Source organism: Capra hircus, chromosome 4 (genome assembly GCF_001704415.2).
Source record: "Capra hircus breed San Clemente chromosome 4, ASM170441v1, whole genome shotgun sequence".
NCBI classification, from domain to species: Eukaryota; Metazoa; Chordata; class Mammalia; order Artiodactyla; family Bovidae; genus Capra; species Capra hircus.
This window is the reverse complement of record NC_030811.1, coordinates 51250577-51273342: the sequence shown is the minus strand read 5'-3', so window position 1 is coordinate 51273342 and position 22766 is coordinate 51250577. Positions and strand designations below refer to the sequence as shown.

The window sequence follows — 22766 nt, the reverse complement described above, 5'->3', positions numbered from 1 at the left end:
TGCTGTCTCGCTTGGCACATGCCTCTATCTTTCTTGAGCCACTCCTGAAAAGTTGATGGCGCAGGAGGGTCGGGAAGCCTGGAGAGCCGCCTCCCGTTTTCCGCTTCCCGCTGGAGCCAGATGCGAAGCTGTCGTGGAAAAGCCGGCTAACAATGGGCCGGGGTCCGGGGTCCGGGGGGCGCGGACTACGGCTGGGCTTTGGGAGGGGGAGTGAGGGCCTGAGGGAAGTGGGGGGAGGAGAGGTGGACAGAGGGGAGAGGGAGGAGGAAGACGGAAGAAGAGGGAAAAAAGAGGAAAAGAGGGAAAGACGGGAAGGAAAACAGAGGCAGATCAGTTCTGAGATCCAGGAACTGGTTTTAGAAAAAGCAGAGGAGGAAAAGAGAAATAAAAGGGGGGAGCCCCCTAAATAATCATCCACTCTTTTTCTGTCCCCGACGCCCCTTACTCCGTCTCATCTCCCCTCTCCCTCTGCTTCTTCCTCCTGCCTTAGCAGAACTTGTGTGGCTGGGATGCGTGGCCCTCGGGTGTCAAAACTTTGAAGATTAATGGATTACTTTGTTAATGACTGCAGGCGTCAGACTGAGGTGCTTAAATGATTTGTGAGGTGCGAGGCGTCTTCCCGACAGTCCCAAACAATGCGCGGAGTGTGCGGGGGAGGCAGAGGGCGGCCGCCGGCGGGACCGGCAGCAGGGCTCAGCACTCGCACGCACTCACACACTCACACACACTCCCAGGCGCACACACCACTTCGGTGTGGATCGGGAGGCAGGCAGGCACCTTCGCCCTCACGCACTGCCACGCATCCCCAACCCACACCCACATATATGTATTTTTGCCCTGAAAAAAGTGTAAATAAAGCCTCGCTGGCCCCCAATGAGGCGTTCCTTCCCGACTTTTTTGGATCAATCAAACAGACAGTGGCTTCTTTTGATTAAAGCCCAAATTGTCATTGGGCAGAAGCAATCATGTGACAGCCAATTCGGTCCAATTTCAACCTTGTCTCCATGAATTCAATAGTTTAATAGTAGCGCGGTCCCCATACGGCTGTAATCAGTGAATTAGAAAAAAAACACCCCAGCAGCGATCTTCTATGATAGATTTTTTTTTTCCCCCTCTGCGCTCGCCTTTTTCCTGGGCCTTGCCCCCCCAAACCCCTCCAGAAGAGGGAACTTTTTCTCCGAGGGGGCTCCAAGGAGAAGGCCATGAATTACGAATTTGAGCGAGAGATTGGTTTTATCAATAGCCAGCCGTCGCTCGCTGAGTGCCTGACATCTTTTCCCCCTGTCGCTGATACATTTCAAAGTTCATCAATCAAGACCTCGACGCTTTCACACTCGACACTGATTCCTCCTCCTTTTGAGCAGACCATTCCCAGCCTGAACCCGGGCAGTCACCCTCGCCACGGCGCTGGCGGCCGCCCCAAGCCGAGCCCCGCGGGCAGCCGCGGCAGCCCAGTGCCCGCCGGCGCCCTGCAGCCGCCCGAGTACCCCTGGATGAAGGAGAAGAAGGCGGCCAAGAAAACCGTGCTGCCGCCCGCCTCGGCCGCCGCCGCCACCGGCCCTGCCTGCCTCAGCCACAAAGGTCAGTCCAAAGACTTGGCCCCAGGTCCTGGGACCCTCTTCCCCTTCTGGGTTGCCCTGAGAGCGGTTATGGGGGAGGGGAGCGTGGGCTGGGAGAGAAGGGGGAGAGGGAGAGATGCTTGGCTGCTTTCCCTTCCCCTGTGGGCTCAGGAGTGGGTTTGATGTGGAGACAAGGGATCCACAATGAGACATATATATATTTTTAAGAAGGGGGTGGGGGAACTTTCCCTAACTTGTGTAATGTGGGATGATTTATTTGAGTTGGAACTGACCTCCTCTTGTCTAGTTGTCCTAGAGTTTGGCTTTTTGACAGTAATGAAGAGTGATAGATCGCTCTTGCTCAGCTAAGCAGCTGATGCATTAATTATAAATTGTGGTGTGGCTAATATAAAGTTTGCTCCCGGATGGAGAGGTTGGGGGGAGCTACAGGCAGGAATCTGATGGAGGTGGAAGAGATGGGGTCTCCCCAGGCTAGGCTCCCAGGAAGGGCAGCACAAAAGCTTTACTGCATTCAGGGGCGGCCATTTTGTTGCAGTTGATCTTTTCTGCTATATTTATTCTCCAGTGGAATAACCCCAATCGGACCCCTCCATCTCCAACTGTGCGTGTGTCTCTTGTTGGTTTCCCTTTCCTCAGAATCCCTGGAAATCGCCGATGGCAGCGGCGGGGGCTCTCGGCGCCTGAGAACTGCTTACACCAACACACAGCTTTTAGAGCTGGAAAAAGAATTTCATTTCAACAAGTACCTTTGCAGACCCCGAAGGGTGGAAATTGCAGCGCTGCTGGACTTGACTGAGAGACAAGTGAAAGTGTGGTTTCAGAACCGGAGGATGAAGCACAAGAGGCAGACCCAGTGCAAGGAGAACCAAAACAGCGAAGGAAAATTTAAAAGTCTCGAAGACTCTGAGAAAGTGGACGAGGACGAGGAAGAGAAGTCGCTCTTTGAGCAAGCCCTCAGCGTCTCCGGGGCCCTTTTGGAGAGGGAAGGTTACACTTTTCAGCAAAATGCCCTCTCTCAGCAGCAGGCTTCCAATGGACACAATGGCGACTCCCAAAGTTTCCCAGTTTCGCCTTTAACCAGCAATGAGAAAAATCTGAAACATTTTCAGCACCAGTCACCCACTGTTCCTAACTGCTTGTCAACAATGGGCCAGAACTGTGGCTCTGGCCTAAACAATGACAGTCCCGAGGCCCTCGAGGTCCCCTCTTTGCAGGACTTTAATGTTTTTTCCACAGATTCCTGCCTGCAGCTTTCAGATGCAGTCTCGCCCAGTTTGCCAGGTTCTCTCGACAGTCCAGTAGATATTTCAGCTGACAGCTTTGACTTTTTTACAGACACACTCACCACAATTGACTTGCAGCATCTGAATTACTAAAAACATTAAAGCAAAACAAAGCATCACAAAAAAAAAAAAAAAAGACCCCTTTGACCAGGTGGTTTTGCCTTCCTTTATTCTAATTTTTATTTTCTTCTTGACTTACCCTCTCCCTCTTTTAAATGTTGGAAGATTTTTCTGTTTAGTGATTCCCTTGACCCAGTTTCAGAGTCATCTTTTCTCCAGACTATTTTGGAGTTTTAGTTGTTTTAAATCTAATCCAACAACCCTCTATGTGATTTCCTGAAAGCAATATATGAGGCCTGCAAGAAAGTGATCATATAATTGTATCTTCACTTTCTTTTTATTTTTGTATTACGTTAGGGTGCATTGTCATGCATATTTTTGGTAGAATAAATTCTCCTTTGCTATAAGTAGCTTTCTTATTTTTTCCTCCCCCTCTTTCTCAAGGCTCATAACAGTTTCTTTTTCCTCTTTTAGTCTAACTTGGTAAATAAAATTCTGGTCACAATCCACTTTCTTTTCCAATTTTAATATATTTATTGAATGGGCATGTTTAAAGTCTTCAACAGACAGAAACAGCAACAAAAAAGGAAAGCCAGAAAAGGGTTAGGGCTTCTGAGAAATGTGTTTTGCTTTTTTTTTTTTAAGGGAATGGATTAGGTTTTCAACATAGAGGTTCAAGCCATAGATTTAAATTGGCAATAGAAACAGGATTGGGCAGCCTCAGAGTTGGGCCAAGCCCAAGTTTTTGAAAGTGGAGAAATAAAGTGCCTACAGAAACCTCCAACTCCAAGGAGGAACATGGAGTTTCTTTAACAAGCTACCAGTCTCCAGGTCAATTACTAAGTTATCAACCATTCATTTATTTATACATGTTTGTTTCAAATATCTATATCCCAACCCCCTCCCCCACAAATTCCCAAACATTTTCAGTGTGGTTGATTAGTCTCCCAGCTGTTGATGGGTCCAGGCAAACAGGTCTAAAACAGAAAAAAAAAAAAACAAAAAACAATGGTTACTAGCTGGAAAATGCACTTCAGAAAGGGTTCTTTCCAATCCTCTGGTTCAGTCATTCTAGGATTCTTTTTTTTTTTCCTCCAGGGTCAGAAAAATCAATATTTCATTCTTAAATCTGTTTACATGGCAAATAATGGATCATTAAAGCTTTGAAGTCAGGTTAGCAAGATGAGATTTAAAGTGGAGTGTTTCTACACCCCAGGTTATAGATTAACCCAGTTTCTAGAGAAAGAGAAAAAGCACTTTAAATGAAATATCAATAAAATGTGATCTAGGGATGTTGCTGGGTTGTTCTTTTTTTTTTTTTCCCCTCCCTTCTTATGTCTCCCCATGTTTATTTTTCCCTTACTGAGCTCTGTTCTGATGGCTACTTACCGTGAGAAAACGCAGAGTGTAAGCAACATGTGTGGGGGGTGGGTTGATTTAAGAACCTGGCTCTTAATAGCAAAGGATTGGAAGTTATGAGGAAATCGCGATCTTTCTCCACGGGTTTACTGCCTGCTTTCCCCACCTTTTTGCCCCCTAAATCCTGGCAGCGGCGGAGGCGAGTGAGGACCCGGGCAGGTCTCCTGCCCTCGGCGCGGAGCGGAGCGGAGCAGGCGGCCGGGCCGCGGCCAGGGCTAAGCCGCTGCTGTTTGAGATTCATCCTCCACTCATAAATCAAACGCTTTCTATGAATGAGAATGTCATCAAAGAGATCAATTGCAGGAACACATGCACAAATAAAAATCCTCTTACGTATTTGCCGGGGATCCCCGTCCGAAAGCATTAAGTTAGAAGCCGTTTAGTCATAATTCATTTTTATTGCTCTTTTAAAACAACAGCAGCTTGGCTGAGCTGTGGATGCCATGAACAGCTCCGGGCCTCGGCGGCGTTTTGTCTTTTCCTCGCTCCTTCCCTTTCTAGTAGAGCCATGAAAGGCGCTTTGAGCCCAACTAGCGGCTTGCAAGAGGCCGGGCTCGCCTTTCATCCAGTCTTCACGGGCGGTTTAACGAGTCGTGGGGTGCTGGCCTACTTGCCCCACGGACCTCGGGTCTCCTACCCGGCGGAATGAGCCCTGGGATTTCGTGGGGGTGGGGAAGGAACCGCGCTACGAGCCCGGGACGGAAGCCCCCGGGCTCGAGGCCAGAGGAGGCTGCCTTTGTGAGCCGCACGGGGAGAGCGGCGCTCTGGGCGACCAGCTTGGGCGGAGTCGGCTCCGCCGCGGGAGCCTGCCTGCCCGGAGCGGTGCGCGGAGGCGGGTCGGTAGCCCGCCGCAGTGCAGCGTACTTGTGTGCGAGCGAAAGCTTATGTGTGATCCCAAGAAAAACATTCCGCCCACGAAGGCCGCGAAAAGAAGCCCGGAGGGAGGAAGAGAGGTGGAGGGAGAGGAGCTCAGAGGCCCAGAACTAGCAGAGGAAGGAGAGAGGTTGCAGACTGGAGTGACTTTGTGGTGTAAGCCCTGCGGCGGAGGGGGTCGTGCAGACCCGGGCCGAGGAAGCCAACAAAGGGACAGGAATGAGGCAAGAGCCAGAACCTACCGACGAGCTTCGGCTGGAAGAGCAGGTCGTCCGCAAAGCCAGCCTGGACCCCCTAATGTCCTGTCTCCTTCCCCCCAAGAGCCCCTTCTCTCCCCCTTGGCTGGACGCCTGGCACTCCCAAGGAAGCCACCTCCAGGAGGGCCTCCTTGCCTTTTCCCTTCTCCAGGTGCTGAAATCGGGGGGCAGGAGTGACCTTTCCAGGCCTCCCTCTTAACTGTGATTGGGGATAGGTCACAGGTCACAGGAAAATACCTTTCAAAAGGAAATGTTTAGGAAAAAATGCGCCCTCGCTTCTGAGGGAATCCACAGTCAAATGTCTGTCCGTTTTCCCTCTTGGGGAGACAGATTAGGAGGGAACTTGTATAGGTAGAGAACAGGACACAGAAACCTGAAAGGCTAACACCTCTGCAATGTGCCTGCCTCAAGCAAAACTTCCTTTTTTTTTAACCGGGAAGGGAAAGCTGGAGGGGAGTGGGAACCCCAAAGCCACACACAATCAGATAAATTTGATCCCCATGTGGTGAACATGGTCAGAGTCAAATCTGTACAGCATTGGTTGCAAAATTCTTGTATGATGTCTGGACTTCTTTTACCTAAGAATGCATCAATTCTTGGCCTCTGTTTGGCCTTTTCTCTCTACAAGCCAAAGGCTGACACGAGGCCTAATAGTAAAGAGCAATTAACGACCCCGTGGGCATCGGGGTAAGAGGAAGGTGATGGAGAACAGGAACGCTGTCCTGGGATGACGCTCAGATTTGCACGTGTCTCTCTAGGGGTAGACTTGCAGGTTTACACAAGGAACTACACACAGTCAGTTACAAAAGGGAGGAGGTGTTGCTGGGGAAGAAGAGAATGTCCTGTCCACCATCAGCCATCTGTCCCCCGCCCCTCCCACCTGCCAGCTCCCACCCCTACTTGAATGGGAGGGTGTAGATAAAAGAGGCTCTACCACTTCTAATGTCCCCCTCCAGAAAACGAAACCTTGCGGGGGTGGGTGGGGGTGGGGAAGAGGAGTTCATCGTACTTCGCCGGAGCTGTGGTCTCACCCTTTGAGGCCCGGGTGGGAGCCTGCAGGCTCCTTGTTCCTAGGGAGCCGGCAGATGGCCTGCAGCGCAGGGCCCGGCCCCCACGCTGGCCACGTCCGCTATCGTCATCTCTCTCTCCCCTCCTCCTAGCCCTCAAAATCCAGCGGCGGAGTTGCTCCCCGTAGGGTTCCCGGAGCAAAGCTAAGTGGGGAGGAGAAAGGGGCGGAGAGCGAGGAGAGAGGGAGGGCGAAGAGCCGGGCCACCCCTAGCCTTGGCCAGCAAGCCTAGCTCCCAAGGCTCACCCTCTCTCCCGGGCGTCGAATTACAGAAGCTCCCGGTTGCCACACTAATAGCCAGAGGGTGGGGAGGATGGGGAGGTGCGTGTGTGGCGGGGAGGTGCGTGTGTGGCGGGGGGGGGGGGGGTGGGGGGGCGGCGGGGGAGGCGGGAGGAAAGGAGGCTTCAGGACTCTCCTTGAGGAAGGGAAGTTTCCTTTCTTGCCCTCATTCCCTCCACGCCCACTTGGGTTCCTCCGAACCAGCCCTCTGCGTACTTCCCTCTCCATCCCGACTTTAGAGACCTGGTGGCCTAACCATGTCCTACGCCACCGTTCTCGGTCCTCCTCAAGGAACCATAGGAGGGACGGAAGCCGGGAAAGCGACCCTTTCAGTTCCTGGCTTTCCGGGCTCGGCCAGTGTGCTAGTGGCCGCCCAGCGAGCTCCTCCTCCCCACTGATTCCCAGCCCGAGAGATCGCAGAGCCTTTCGTGCTTCTCACCTTTTGCCAATTAATCTTTCTGGGCTCGGTGGGGAGGGGGGCGGTGACAGGGGATGCCTTCCAGCCCCCACCTCCCGGAGGGGGGAGGGCGATCGGAGTTGGCGCGCGCAGAAAGCAGCTTCTGCTCCCCTTCGCCTTAGCGCTCCGCTTCTGCCCCTGCGGCCGTCGCAGCTGCTGCTGCCGCCCAGGCTGCCTGGGGGGGCGACTGCGCGTCACCTAGACTGGGGAGCGCCGGGGATTTAAATGCCACTGAAACGGTGATCCATCACTGCAGGAGCCAACAAACTTTCTCAGGAGGCTCCGCCATTGGCTGATAGAATCACGTGCCCCTCCCGTAGCGCCCTCCGCCCTCCCGCCCCCCCTCGTGCGCACTGTACATTCATATCATTTTTCTTCTTGGGCCCCATGGAGGAAGTGAGAAAGTTGGCACGGTCACCCAGGACTTCGCAGGACCCGGTCACTCAGTGACAGATGGACAATGCAAGAATGAGCTCCTTCCTGGAATACCCCATCCTCAGCGGTGGCGACTCGGGGACCTGCTCAGCGCGAGCCTACCCCTCCGACCACGGAATTACAACTTTCCAGTCGTGCGCGGTCAGTGCCAACAGCTGTGGCAGCGACGACCGCTTCCTAGTGGGCAGGGGGGTGCAGATCAGCCCGCCCCACCACCACCACCACCATCACCACCCCCAGCCGACAACCTATCAGACTTCTGGGAACCTGGGAGTGTCCTACTCCCACTCGAGTTGTGGTCCAACCTACGGCGCGCAGAACTTCGGCGCGCCTTACAGCCCCTACACGTTAAATCAGGAAGCAGAAGTAAGTGGTGGGTACCCCTCGTGCGCTCCCGCTGTTTACTCTGGAAACCTCTCATCTCCCATGGTCCAGCATCAGCACCACCACCAGGGTTATGCCGGGGGCGCGGTGGGCTCGCCTCAGTACATTCACCACTCATATGGACAAGAGCACCAGAGCCTGGCCCTGGCCACGTATAATAACTCCTTGTCCCCTCTCCACGCCAGCCACCAAGAAGCCTGTCGCTCCCCTGCGTCAGAGACCTCTTCTCCAGCACAGACCTTTGACTGGATGAAAGTCAAAAGAAACCCTCCCAAAACAGGTCAGTCTTGCCATTCCATGAATGCTCCTTTATGATTCTGGAAGGAGCTGGTATGCTTAGTTTCCATGGAAAATTAATCATGTTTTTTTTTTCTTCTTAAGAAAAGTTCTTGCCTCCCACTTCTGTTATAGGGTGTGGAGAGATTCCCCAGGTGCTTTGGGGGCAGAGGAGCATCTGGGACTGTTGTGTTTCCAAAGGGGCTGAATTTTAGAGGTTTAGGAAGTGGGTAGGTGTGTGTGTGTGTGTGTGGAGAGCATTCTGTTAATATCTCCAGGCTCCATTAATCATGGTCTGACCATGCTAATGGTTGACTTCAGTTCAACACCTTACACCTCATCACTCACCCTCCCAAGCCCGGATTAGGTTGAGAAAGTCTTGATTCTCCCTTTTACCTGAAGGTTGCTCTGAAGCGTGTAGGGAATCTGATATGATTATAAACATTTTTACCTTTTCCTCTCATTGCCCCCAGGGAAAATCGGAGAGTATGGCTACGTGGGTCAGCCCAATGCGGTGCGCACCAACTTCACCACTAAGCAGCTCACGGAGCTGGAGAAGGAGTTTCACTTTAACAAGTACCTGACACGCGCCCGCAGGGTGGAAATTGCCGCGTCCCTGCAGCTCAATGAGACCCAGGTGAAGATCTGGTTCCAGAACCGCCGAATGAAGCAGAAGAAACGAGAGAAGGAGGGTCTCTTGCCCATCTCTCCAGCCACTCCGACGGGAAGCGAGGAGAAGGCTGAGGAATCCTCAGAGAAGTCCAGCTCCTCGCCCTGCGTTCCTTCCCCGGGTTCTTCTACCTCAGACACTCTACCTACCTCCCACTGAGGCTGCCCCAGCCCCACTCAGCAGCCAGGGCTACTCCTCACGCTGGGACTTCTTACCCAAAGCACATTCTTAGCTTATCTTCTTTCCATTTACAATCTCTCTCTCTTCCTTTCTGATCCTATCTGGGGAACTCCTGGCTGGGGATAATGTGTTTCCAGAGAATTCTAGATGAGAGACTTGATGTGGGGGTGGGGGGAAAGGGGTGTTAGCTCCCTAATGCAGCTTGAGCGCCAGCATCAATTTTCTGATGGCCCCTAACACCCCTACTTTTAAGAGATTTCGAATGAACCTACTGCTCCTTTCAGATATGCCCTTTGGAAAATAGTCTCCTTTGCCAGCAGAAATATATCAGAGGGAGGCCTCTCATCTTTTATCTATCTGTATATTTACAGTTCTCTCCTACTTTGCCCTGAAAGTAGGCTGGAGAGAGAGGAGAGTCCAAGAGCTCATGAGGAAGAGATTCTCTATGAGCGTGTTTACACAATTAATTCATCCCTTAATTTAATTCCATGTGTGTGAGTTTGCTGGTTGTAAATACTTTGTCCTGAAAGATTTATCTTTATACAGATTTTCTAGAAATGTTTAGATTAATGTTTAGATTAAAACAGGGTGGGCAAACTCTCAAAGCTGGTACAACTTTGTATGTGATTATAGGTTAAAGAATAAAAGTTCTCACTTAAAATCAATCAGATGCCTCAGAAGGTAGTCTCAGTTTGTTCCTTCACTGAGTTAAGAAGGCCTGCAGAATACAGGGGTCAGAAACCTTGCTTCCTGGGCTAAATCTCCCCCCATCCCCAACCCTTTCTTGTTTCTCTGGCCACACTCTATTTAAAATTTGTGCTGGGTTATCTGGGACCTAAAAGTATTATTCAAACCAGCTTCTTCCTTCCACAGTTATCTTAGCTGGATATGATGTATTTTCAGCTCAATTGTTAATGTGATGGATGGCACAATGAATGTATATTTTGTGTGATTCGTGAATAGTCTTTTGCATGTCGCACAACGTTTTGGTGTCCCTAAAGTACCACACTGAGTTCTATCAGTTATCCTTTTGTGATATTTCCCATTTCGTGTACAATCATGAACAGCTCTGGGATCCCGGGGTGGTGTGATCCAGAGCAGAGTTTACGGGTCTTAAGATGTCTGTAATAAATATATTCAAGTTTGAGATATGCTTCAGCATGGCTACAATTTGCTGGTTTCTCCAAAGTTGGCTCATTTCATGTGGGGAAAGGGAGAAGCGTGGTGGTGTGTATTTTCAAAGAGGTGGGCCTTTTCTTGAAAAAAACGTAAAAGCTTTTCATCTTGTAGCTGAAGCTTCCCTTATGAGTGTAATTGCACCTAACACTGTCTATGGAATAGGTTGGTTTTGTCTAAAAGAGCAGCAGTTGCTATATTATAATCAAGTTTATCATGGAAAAAAAAAAGAATGGTGAAGAAATTTATGAAGCAGATCTATTTTTGAAACAAACATGGATACTTCCTGGGTCAAGTGCTAACCTTTTCACCTCCAACTCAATGTTGACATATATATAAACAGAATCTCCTTCAAAAGCTGAAACTCTTCAGTCAGTCTTTCCTCACATCAGTGAACCAAGAGATTCACATTTAATTAGCTCCAGTATAAAGCTGTTTGTGAATGAGGTCCCCACCCCACCCCTCTTCCTTCTTTTTGGGTTGTCAGTGTGCCAAAATATTCCACTGTTTAAACTCAGTGTGGTCTGTACTGAGTAAACCCTGCGTCCCTCTTCCAGTTCCTCCTGTCAATATCCACTCCTTCCTGTCACTTTTTAAACCCCTGCTCCCAATTCCTTCTGGGTTACACATCTCATTCCCATCAGATTCAGCTTTGATTTCACAGCCCTCATGGCTTTAAAGGGTCTACCGCTCTAATTTCATGCCATATAACTCAGAAAAAAATATTAATTTTCTCTAGGTTCAACAGGTTCTTCCAGGTGAACTTGTGGAAGCTGCCCTGAAGTTGGTCGATATTCAAGTTGCTTCTGACCAACACTTGTATCTGCTGCTCTCAAACAGAGGAAGCCTGCAAAGAGTTCTAAGTGACCCTGCTCCCAGACCTGTTACCACGTTCCCTTTACTTTCACACAGTTTTGGAGGCTGTAATTTAGCCCCAAGAGCAGAGCAGAAATTTTACAGCATCACAAACAAATACAGACATATGACATCCTTCCTTGCCGAAGGGTGTTTTACAAAGGATGAGTTGGGGTTCAGGGTGGGAGGGGAGAAATCCTACAAAAGCTTATAAAATGCAGGCCTCCTAGAGCATCCTTGAGATTTCCTGTAGTTCCCTGTCAAAGGGAGCAAGCCTAGACTCTGAAGGCACGGTTGCTGCGGCCATATCAAGAGCACCCGATACCCGGTGGCCCCCCCCACCCCCGGCTCCTGGGTTTGGGGGTTGCTTCTAAAAGACTCAAGTGGATGGAAGAGAACTTCAAAGTCAGTCAACTCTTTCTTTCATTTCCCGCCTGGCCATATACAGTATCTTTTGTTTATTAGTATAAGACCACACAGCAAAACAGATGGCTGGTTTTGAAATACTTTAATGTGTTAAAGTGTTATTTGCATGCCACTGCCGAGATTTCAATATCTAAAAGCGGAGCCGACCCACTGGAATCCCAGAGATTCCAATCTTCAAGGTGCTGGTTTGTTTTAATGTAGCTGAGAGGAGAACAATGAATTATGGTAAAACATCCCAAGCTTTCTCTAGGTCATGGAATAAATCAGTTAACAAGCAATGCATTTAGGAAGCATTAATATACCTTTCAACGAGGAAAACATTTGTATCTTTTTAGTTGTCCCTATCGATTAAATCAAAGGCACTTAACACATCTTATTTTAAGGTCTCTCTTTTCCTGTTTAGGTCTCTGAAGAGCACAGTTAGCTCCTTGAAGAAAATGACAGCCATGGTAACTGAAATGACAGAGGATAGAAAATACAAAATAACATTTTACTGATAAATTTTAAAAGGACAAGAGTCTCAGTTAGGGACTTGGGCTAAACGCAGTAGAAAATTCCACTTTTCAAATGCTTTTCCTCTCTTCTCTCACCTTCATTCACGGTACTCCAGAAATTCAGGGTGTCCTCAAATGGGACTGAGTTGAAATTGTGCTGTGACTCTGAAGTCTGTTCTCTGCTTCACCTTTGAAAGTTTACTTTTGGAGGCTATTCAGATGCCCTGGTGTTTTCCTCTGGGGCAATCAGATTCAAACCGATCAATATTTACTCAGTCTGAAAGGGTTGTTGAAAAGGCTGCTAACAACAAACTGCTTAGCTGCTCACCCCTGTTTAATCTCAGGTTCACCGAAAGTTCAAGAAGAGATGAATGCAGTGATGGGTCACTTTAGAATGAGTCCCAGCGGTTTATCTGAACTCTCCGCTAAAGGCAACAATTATAGTTCCATCCCTCTTTGAGAAAGGGATAACTTTCCTATTATTCTTTTGCTAAACGGTGTTTACTAGAAACTTAAAACACTTTCCTCTGCCTTCCTGGCTTTTTTTTTGGTGGGGGGTGGGGGGAGCGGCACATGGAGACGGGCTTTTCAGCGGCCCTCCTGCCACCTCCTCTAGCTTTCTGCCAAGCCACTAGCTTTCATTTGACTTAAAATAAATTACACTGAATATTTAAAAAATGTTAAGTTAGCCTGACAGAAGAGATCCGATTTATTTCAGATGCCACGAGCTATGAAATGAAACTCTTTGGGCCATTAGAGTTTATCTTCTTTGTGAAAGTACAGGGCAAGATTGAATTGAAATCCATTTGCGTTTGAGTAATATCAACGATCAGAGCCCCAATATCCATCTGAGATGGCTGTTTAGACAGGAGTGGGGGGAGCAGAGGGGGAAGTGACTTGAGCAGAAGCAAATACCTCAGGTGGAAAGTCAACTTTAAAACTGTATGTTTCCTAGCACACAAACTGCTGAGATGAGAAAGGAAGACCCAAGGAACCCAGTGGGGAATGGTGGGAGAAGATGCTGGACACTGAAGCTAATTGCTACAGCTCTTCAGAGGTCGAAGTTCATGTAATCACTGCATAAATGCATACTAAATAGGGATTTATTAAGCTTTTCTAATGGCTGAGCACGTCTGTGAAGAAAAACGGTCACTGCAGATTGTGTTTCTTCCTGAAGAATAATCATCCTTGCAGTTGAAGTCTGAGTAGGAGTCTGGGTCTTTAATTTACTATTTTGAATGACAGGCAACACTTCTGTTTTAAAATTTTGAAATTGGTACATGAACAGTATCTTTGTTTCTATTGGCTGGGACTGAACAATACCTCTCTCAGAAATGCTATGGTTTTTCAATACACACAAGAACATGAGTTAGCATGCCCCTATCAGATAAGCTACTCACTAGACAGTTAACTTTGGTGACCCTCTGCTGTAAGTAATCACCTTTTTGCCTGCGTTTCTGAGAACACCTAGAAGTTCTGTCTTAGGAATTCTTGTATCTAGGTGACCAGAACAGAAAGAAATCCATCTACCCAAACTCCCATTTTATGAATCTGAGATAAATCACCCAAAGGTGTATTGATTTGCCACAGAGCCCATAATATCAATATTCTTACTTCCCAAATGAAAACCAGAGTGGCTTAGCACCTGAGGTCAGTGCTCTGAATTCTAAATTCCTAATTTTGTTTCTTCCTATTTTATTCAATATGATTAGTTTCAGGCTGGATATTGTTTAAATTTTTTTACTTCTGGCTTACTAACCACACACTCAGTCAAGTTTTTTTTATTTTGAGGCCATCAGGATAACAGAATCTTTGAAACAAATCTCCCAGTATGGCAGATGGAATGTTTTTGCCCACTTGTTTGAACAACAAAATGTTGGGCTACTTGCTGTTAAACACGTGTTCTTAAAATAGAAAAATAGAGGTAGAGCAGGCAATGTTCAACATACATATTTTGTTGTTGTTTTTAAATCTATACTAGGGAAGAGTAAATGAAAGAGGAGTTGCCTGAACCCAAGTTCAGCCTCCCTTAAATTGCAAGAGGTATCACTCGAAAGGGCTTAGAGATGCAGGAACATTCCCGGGGGTGTCTTAACCCTGACTCTTTGTGTGTGTGCTTGTTTGTTTCTGTTTGTTTTGTGGCAGAGCATATCCTCCTAAATTGTTCTGGTCCAAATTTCTTAATTTTCTCCGAGACTCACTCATGAACCTAAAACTCAGACACAGATACACACACACAAGCACACACTCTAAGACCAAACAATAAACATCAGGTTTCCTTGCATCACAACATGCCCCGCTTTCCTTCATCAGTGGGGTCCTTCTGATCTCAGCAGAACTTGCTGCCCAAAGAGACATCTATGCCTGTCAGTGTTTGAAGAACTGAACTGGAATCCCTAGCGTTTTAGAGCCTTATTTTAAATAAAGCCAATTATCCAATATAGCTGCCTTTCGGGCTGCAGAACTGAAAACCAAATATCAATCAAGCAAAGCTGCTCAGTAGACTCTAGCCTATGGTCCGTTATATCAGGCAAAATAGTCTAGAGATTGTGTTTTTGGCTTATTTCAAATAAATGAAAAGACCAGTTTTTTCAACATTTTAGACACATCTAACATGTCTCCATTTTAAAACATTCCATTATATTTTTCTTGTTAAAAATGTGTTTGTCAAACGTCTAGTCACAGGGCTAATCAATAGAAATCAGATTGTTTTACGTTTTCCTTTTAGGTTTGGGTGGTTATTTGGTTTTTAGGTTTTTTTTTTTTTTTTTCCTAAGCACTAAGCAACTGTTTGCAACAGAAAATAAAGGAAAAATTATTGAATGGCTTTTTTCTTTTTAAGTCGGGAAACATTTTAGCCGCGCTGGACATTTCACAAATTACGACCTGCTGCCTTTTAAAAGAAAAATCGCCCAGACCCATAACGTAAAGGCAGAAAGCAATGACTTAAGATGGTAGGGAACCTTCCCTCGCTCCCACCCAATGTCAGCAATCTTCTTGGACAGGAATTTTCCATTCTGAGGAGCAAATGAGGTCCTTGCTTCAGGGCTCACAGGGAGCAGCTGCCTGAACCTCTGGGAGAGCTTCGCGGGCGCAGAGACCTGGCCTCCGGGGACCGGGTTGGCGGAGGCCGGGGAGGTGGGGGTTGCCGTCCGGTCTCCGCGGGCCCGCGGGGGTGGAGAGAGCCCAGACGTCGCGGCTACTACTACTTTCCCCCCCGGCTTCCCTGCCTTCTCGCTCTGAGATCCGGAGCGAACGCCGCGGCTGCCTTTCGCGTCCTCGCGGGACCCACGCGGATCAGGAGGCAGCAGCAGCGGGGTCTCGGGGTGTGCGGGCGCTGCCAATCCCGGCCGAGCGCGCGCGGGGTTGACAGTGAACGCCGCGGGAGTCGGGGCGCGTCCGCTGCGGCGGCCGAGAGCCCCGCAGTGCCTCTAGGGACCATCTCGCCTCCAGTCTCCTCCTTCTTTCCCAGCCAGCACCCCTGCGTCTGGGCTCCTGGGAGCGAGTCCCAGGGGCTGAGCTGCGGCCTACGATGCTGCAGGCGGCCGCCTAACTCCTCGCGGCCTAGGTGAGGGCCATGTGTCCCGCCCGCGAACCCCCCCTGGGGTGCTGGACAGGACGTTCTCCCCGAGGAGAAGAAACCCAGGTCGGAAGCCTAGGCTTCACCTTTTGATTTGAAAGCGGAGGGAGACTTTACTCCCGGCCTGTCTCTTCTTTCCACATTTTCAAAGTGTATTTAATTAACATATTAATTCCCCTTCTGGTTCAATTCAGATGCTTTGAGGGTAGAGGTAGGGGTTTGCAGGTGTGGTGAGTTTCTAAATAGTTCCTCAGTAGTGAATGTTCCTAGAAAGACAAGTACTTCTCTGCTCAGGGAAACATCCTTGGTTCTCAAATGTCGTCTTCTCATTAAGTTGTAGAGTCAAACCCCGCCTTGCTTCTGGTCTCATTTCTTTCTAGAAGGTTCCCTGAACTACATCCCACTCTTTCAGCTGAGTACCTCAATACTCCATCTTTTGTTATAGAACAACTAACCAGAGTTGTATGTTAGTCTTGACTCTCCCTAAGAGATCTTATGCTTCCTGAGGGCAGGGCTCTTGACGTTTAATAATGATGAAATAGTCTCTTGGGAAAGTGCTCTGGACTAGAATTCAAGACACCTGTGTTTACTCTTTTCTCCTTCACAGTATAGGGTTAGGTAGGATACTTAATGTTTCTGTGCTTTGAGATTCTGAAATTAGAAAATAAGATGTATGCTTTTGTTGACTTTTAAGTTATTCTCTAAAATTTATGTGATTTTTCAGATTTTTGTTTGTGGTTACCCTGAGCCAGGTCCTATGTCAAATACTTTACAGACAGTAATTCGGTTAATCAGCCCTGAGAAGGAAGTATTTTATTATTTTGATTTTCAGATAAGAAAATGGAGAATTCTAAGATGTTAAGTGACTTGTCCAGTGAATCCAGAGCCTAAATTCTTATTCATTTTGTTGTATTGTTTCCCCAGATAGCTAACCACATAAGTCCTCTACAAAGAGTTATCAGATTAGCAGTGTTTGATACAGATACTAGCATGGATGATTGCTCACTGGTAAAGAATTAGACGGAGAAGGCATAAACTTTAATATCAGATGTATATGCAAACTGTGGCTGTACATTCTTGGGAAAATTACCAAATGGCAAATATTTGAATGAAAGCAAAGCTAAAGAGAGGTCAAATTTTAACAGTTCAGTCTGTGAGAGGATTAAGAATAAAAGTTTTTTTTTTCATATCTTACAGTAATTGGTTAAGGAAATTATTTGCAAGGAAAGATACCACTTATATTCACAAATTATGTCTGTGGCATGCCTAACATGTGGACAAAATTCAAAATATTTAATGTAAATTATAGATGTATTGTCTCTATGAAAGCTAACATCCATACAGCTGGAAACATTTGAATGCATGATGTCCCACACCCCAGTTTTCATTTGTTTATTTTATATACCGAAAATCCAGTCACAATTTGCATTAAAGAAAAAAGGAAAAGAATAATTCATCCTCACCCATAGGGGTTATTCCTCCTGTTATCTTATCACTTAACACTTGCTGACTGAGAATAACAAGAGGAACCAGATTCAACAAGCACTTAGAGGCATATATTATGAAGCCTGCTGCTGCTGCTAAGTCACTTCAGTTGTGTCCGACTCTGTGTGACCCCACAGACGACAGCCCACCAGGCTCCCCCGTCCCTGGGATTCTCCAGGCAAGAACACTGGACTGGGTTGCCATTTCCTTCTCCAATGCATGAAAGTGAAAAGTGAAAGTGAAGTCGCTCAGTTGTGTTCGACCCTCAGTGACCCTATGGACTGCAGCCTACCAGGCTCCTCCGTCCATGGGATTTTCCAGGCAGGAGTACTGGAGTGGGGTGCCATTGCCTATTTTGAAGCCTAAAGAGAGCCAATCTTTAGAAGCCAGTTATTCTCAGAACTCAGTTTGCATGAAGTAGGGCTGAGTTATATGTAGAAAAGTGCTACATTTGCTACAATTTACTTCCTCTTACTTTTCTAACTTCTATAAGTGAGCAAGGGCTTGGCATAATTACAAACATTACAATGTTACTGATGTTATTTAGTTTTGAATCATATAATATAAGGTAAGAAGAGACATTAGAAGACATCTAACTTGGTTTTTCCACTTTCAGGTGAAGAACCCAAGGCCCAGAAAGGTGCTAACAGGGCTAGTGGTAAGAAAAAAATTTACATATATCCTTAATATGTACTTAAGTGGGTATTAAAACTGGCAGGCAAAAGTTAATCTCAAGCTGGATATATTTAATAACATTAATGATTACTATGTTAAGTATTATAATTATAATAATTAACTTCAATAATAATTAATTGCCGAAGATCCAAAAGTTATTAAGAATAAGTAGGCTTGGATAACTAGATATATGGCCAGAGGGTTTCTTCCTTCCTACTTACTTCTAGAATCCTACACAAAAGGTGTAGGATCAGATCCTTCCTATCCCATGGATAAAGAACTGGCTGATCCATTTTATTTTTTCCATTTCAGAAATTTTTTTATTGAAACAGAGACAAAATCAAGAAAAGATCAGGCTTCTTAATTGCCCTGCCCAAGCCACTCAGATGGCACGGTAACTCCTTGGTTGTTCCCTGATTCAGGCACCATGGAAGTTGAGAGCTTTCTGGTTCCTGTGAACCATAAGGCCTTTATTTGCAATTCATTATCTTATTAATGTATATACACTCCTACTATGAGAGAGATCCAGACTTTAGCAAGTTGTGACAACTTATTCTTTTTATGTTAATATTTATTATTCATTTTCTTAGTACCAGATGCTGAGCTAAGAATTTTATTTGTATTATATCTAAGTTAGTCTTTATAACAGCCTTGTGATGTGGGTTTTTTAAATTTTTTTTTAATTGGAGAAGAATTGCTTTACAATGTTGTGTTGGTTTCTGCTGTACAACAATGCAAATCAGGAGTAATTATACATATATTCCCTCCCTCTTGAGCCTCCCTCCTCTTCCTCTCCTCCCTCCATCCCACCCCTCTAGGTCATCATGGGGTGCCAGGCTGGGCTCCCTGTGTTATATAGCAATTTCTCACCAGCTATCTATTTTACACATGGTATATATGTCAATGCTACTTTCTTCATTCGCCCCACTCTTTCCTTCCCTCATTGTGTCCACAAATCCATTCTCTGTACCTGCATCTCCATTCATTCCCTGTAAATATGTTCATCAATACCATTTTTCTAGATTCTATATATATGCATTAATATACTGTATTTGTTTTTCCCTTTCTGAATTCCCTCTGCATAACAGGCTCTACCTCACTAGGACTGACAAATTTTTGTTCTTTTTTATAGCTGAGTAATATTCTACTGTATATATGTACCATATCTTCTTTATACATTTATCTGTTGATGAATATCTAGGTTGCTTCCATGTCTTAGCTATTGTAAATAGTGTTGCTATGAACATTGGGGTATATGTTCCTTTTTCAAGTATCCTTTTTTCAGGGTATATGCCCAGTAGTGGGATTGCTGGGTCATGTGGTAGTTTTATTCCTAGTTTTTAAAGGAATCACCATATGTTCTCCATAGTGGCTGTATCAATTTACATTCCCACTATCAGTGCAAGAGGGTTACCTTTTATACATGTCCTCTTCAGCATTTATTGTTTGTAGGTGTATATATATACCTACTGACTGGTGTGAGGTGATACTTCTTTGTAGTTTTGATCTACATTTTTCTATGATTATCATCTTTCTCTTTGTTGAGCGTCTTTTCATGCCTTTATTGGCCATCATGATATCAGTTTTATTATCCCCATTTACAGATAGAGAACAGGCTTTCCTGGTTGCTCAGATGGTAAAGAATTTGTCTGCAATGCAGGAGACCAGGGTTCAGTCCCTGGGTTGGGAAGATCCACTGGAGAAGGCAATGGCAACCCACGCCCCTATTCTTGCCTGGAGAATTCCATGGACAGAGGAGCCTGTCAGGCTACAGTCATGGTGTTGCAAAGAGTGGGACATGACTGAGTGACTAACGTACACACAGAAGCTTAGAGAAGTTTCCTCAGTTTCTCACCACTATGTAGTGAGTGGTCAGTAAAGCTGAAATTTATAGCCCATGTATTTAATTCTCATGTGTTGAAGCCTCATATTACTCTCATACGTGACAGTAATAATGTAATTAAGACTAACCTTGAAATTAGTTTCAGATTTAAGATGTTTATATTTTAGAAGCCTAGTGTCAGATTTTTATAAGCCTATATGTACACTATGAATGATCTTAGTTCTGTTAAAAATATATAATTATGCACATGCATAGAGAAAAGTTAATTTTCTATTTGGGGTTTTATTCCTGATAGAATTAAAGCTCTCAGAAAAACAATGATTTGCTTGTAATACTCATAGCCTAGTAAAGAAATAACATGGTTCTATAATAGCATATGGATACAATTGTTAATAAAGAAAATAACCCAGTTACCATCACATTCCTCCAAATATAGCTTTTTTCTATAGTTCAGTGTTTGACCTCATCTATACTTTACTTGGGCTACCCTGGTGGTTCAGACAGTAAAGGATCCACCTGCAATGCAGGAGACCTGGGTTTGATCCCTGGGTTGGGAAGAGCCCCTGGAGGAGGGCATGGCAACCCACTCCAGTATTCTTGCCTGGAGAGTCCCCATGGACAGAGGAGCCTGGTGGTCCAAAGGGCCGCAAAGAGTTGGACACAATTGAGCGCCTAAGCATACCACATACTTTACTTAAAGATGATTATCGTGTGTCACAGTTTTGAATTCTGCTTTTCCCCCTCTTGAAGTGAAGTGAAGTGAAAGTCACTCAGTCGTGTCCAACTCTTTGCAACCCCATGAAATTCTCCAGGCCAGAATATTGAAGTGGGTATTCCCTTCTCCAGGGGATCTTCCCAACCCAGGGATCAAATCCAGGTCTCCTGCATTGCAGGTGGATTCTTTACCAACTGAGCAATCAGGGAAGTCCAGTTTTTCCCTCTTATGTTATATCATAAACATCTGTGTTTATGTGGTATAATTTTTATTTGATATTTAGGTAAAACAATGAAAGTATCATACTTATTATATAAGACATTTTTCTTCCTTTTCCTTCCTCCCCCGCCTCCATTTTTTTTTTTTTTTTTTTTTTTTGAGTAGGATTGGCCAGCATGTAAACCTTTTATGTTTGGGGAATTTTTCACTATGAGCCAGGAAAGACCATATCCTTACTTTCTCCATTTCCTCTCCTATTTCCAACATAGCCATGGTGAAGTTACGGGAGATTGTATCCAGCAGCAGTCAGGCCTAGTGGCTTGGTGGCATCAGGGTTTGTGGTGAGGGTAGTTGTCTCACCGGACTGGCTGTGTGGATGTTTAGCTCTGGCTCTGGCTGCCAAATATTCCATTTTTCAAGTTTGATTTCCAGTCTTCCTAGCAATTTTCTGAGCTATCCATGTGTCCCTTTTCCAATTAAATAACCAATAGTTAGTTTCTGTTGCTTATAAAGAAGAATCCTGATAATGTGCTATGTGACATAGCAAATAATGGTGCTTTGAATTTTTTTAGAGATTGTGACCCATGGCCTGGGATTGTGGGAGGGAAGTTGGACTATATGGTTTAGAGAGTATCTATGTAAGATGGCCAGATGGCAACTTCTTTTAGTCCCATTTTCTCTCCTTCCCCAGCTTTGGACTCTTTTAACACACCCTTTTTACCTTGTGAAATCTGAACAAGTACATGAGAAGAGCCAAAGTTGGCCCCTTGTTTGTCCACCAAGAAAACAGAAATTTACCTAATTGAGTTTTAGAACAGAACTTATTTCCTACTTTATTTTACAGCTTTCCTATCTTATCACCTCCAGTAGTTATTCTGAGGCTGAGCCTATATGTAGGAGAGTAGCTGACACGTATTGATGGCTCATGTTTTGCTAGGCACTAGGCTAAGCACTTGACTTGGATTGTCTCCCTGAACTCCTGTCCACAACATTATGGGGTATAGATATACCCCATCCTGTTTTAAAGAAGGAAAAACTGAGAGGAGGGGCCACCCAGATAGAAAATCGAATGACACTTATTGTTTAGCTTTGCAGTCTGATTCCTGAGGACTCATTCTTAATAATATTGTATATACTCTTTCTCCTGACTTGCTCGACTCATCCCATTGTTCTTTTTCTTACCTTTCCTCTTTCCCATCCTCTAATTGTTTCTCTCCTATTTGAGAATGACACAAAGGCACCCCATGCAGTCTCCAACTGAGCATCTGTAATTGTGGGAGGTGAGGGATTCGGTACCTATTAGTTGCAGGTGCCCTTGAGAATACCTCTAGTTTTGCTTTCCTGGCTCCGGGAATTCCTCTGGCTTCACCTCTTCCTGACCTCCATCCCTCCTCCCACGTGGAACTTCTGCTCTTTTGTCATCTGGTTTCTTTCTTGCTGCCTTCTACTCAATCCTGTCTTATGACTCTGCTCCTTCGTTGATCAAAATGTTTATTCAGAGATGATGCAAAATTTTAGAGAGAAGATGCCATCTCCTTTCAAGGAGTTTACAAATCATAATGAAGTATATAACTTGATTTATGTTATATAACATTTTAAATTAATATTTTTATTAGAATTTAGTGATACATTTAAACTTTTAGGATTTTATTATAAAAGTCTTATAGAGTAATTGCAGGTGACATTCTTTTCTCCACAAATTGTGTAACTTGAGAGTAAGCTTTTAATTCTGGTTGGGACTGTGATCAACATGTCATTTGAGCCAAATGCTAAGGTTTTATGATGACCTTTGCCGGAGAAGACAAGATGTTGGGGAAATGTCAACATAAGCTTCATGCCCTCTATTTGTCTGTGACAACCAAGGGAATGGAAAGAGGAGAGGGTCAGAATTGTATAAATTTGGGGATTTTAGGGTTTTGTGAGTTAGAAAGGATGAAAATGAAGGATGAGATAGATGGAACGGATCCTGGTGAAGTTGTGTGCTTAGGAAAAAAAGGATTTAATTTGGGGAAAATTCGATAGATAGAATCTAGGGATGCTACCAAGTAAGACAGGATTCTTATGGTTTCAAGGTGATCC

General features: G+C 45.6%; 2 protein-coding genes and 1 long non-coding RNA gene across 4 annotated transcripts; 2 read left to right on the top strand and 1 right to left on the bottom strand.

Moving 5' to 3' along the window:
- HOXA2 (homeobox A2) lies at window positions 391–3333 on the top strand. Its single transcript, XM_018047085.1, has 2 exons — window positions 391–1581; window positions 2217–3333. The coding sequence occupies exons 1-2, from the start codon at window positions 1203–1205 to the stop codon at window positions 2954–2956; spliced, it is 1119 nt and encodes a 372-aa protein (XP_017902574.1). The 5' UTR covers window positions 391–1202; the 3' UTR covers window positions 2957–3333.
- On the bottom strand, window positions 3434–7541 carry LOC108635846. Its single transcript, XR_001917967.1, has 2 exons — window positions 7257–7541; window positions 3434–3900 (listed from the first exon to the last, which is right to left on the bottom strand). It is a non-coding gene; the product is annotated as an uncharacterized LOC108635846 (long non-coding RNA).
- On the top strand, window positions 7616–10356 carry HOXA1 (homeobox A1). Of its 2 annotated transcripts, XM_005679277.2 has the most exons (3): window positions 7627–8075; window positions 8279–8373; window positions 8843–10356. In XM_005679277.2, exons 1-2 carry the CDS (start codon window positions 7728–7730, stop codon window positions 8336–8338), a joined length of 408 nt encoding a protein of 135 aa, XP_005679334.1. In that variant the 5' UTR covers window positions 7627–7727; the 3' UTR covers window positions 8339–8373; window positions 8843–10356. The 2 variants fall into 2 exon arrangements, with proteins under 2 accessions (XP_005679333.1, XP_005679334.1); XM_005679276.3 differs by having other exon boundaries at window positions 7616–8373.

What these genes read in the sequence shown, in the direction of transcription:
- HOXA2 (XM_018047085.1), top strand. Translation starts at nt 1,203, where the DNA reads ATGAATTACGAATTTGAGCGAGAGATTGGTTTTATCAATAGCCAGCCG. An exon ending in TGCCTGCCTCAGCCACAAAG is followed by an intron (nt 1,582 to 2,216) that starts GTCAGTCCAAAG and finishes CCCTTTCCTCAG; the next exon opens with AATCCCTGGAAATCGCCGAT.
- HOXA1 (XM_005679276.3), top strand. Translation starts at nt 7,728, where the DNA reads ATGGACAATGCAAGAATGAGCTCCTTCCTGGAATACCCCATCCTCAGC. An exon ending in AAGAAACCCTCCCAAAACAG is followed by an intron (nt 8,374 to 8,842) that starts GTCAGTCTTGCC and finishes CATTGCCCCCAG; the next exon opens with GGAAAATCGGAGAGTATGGC.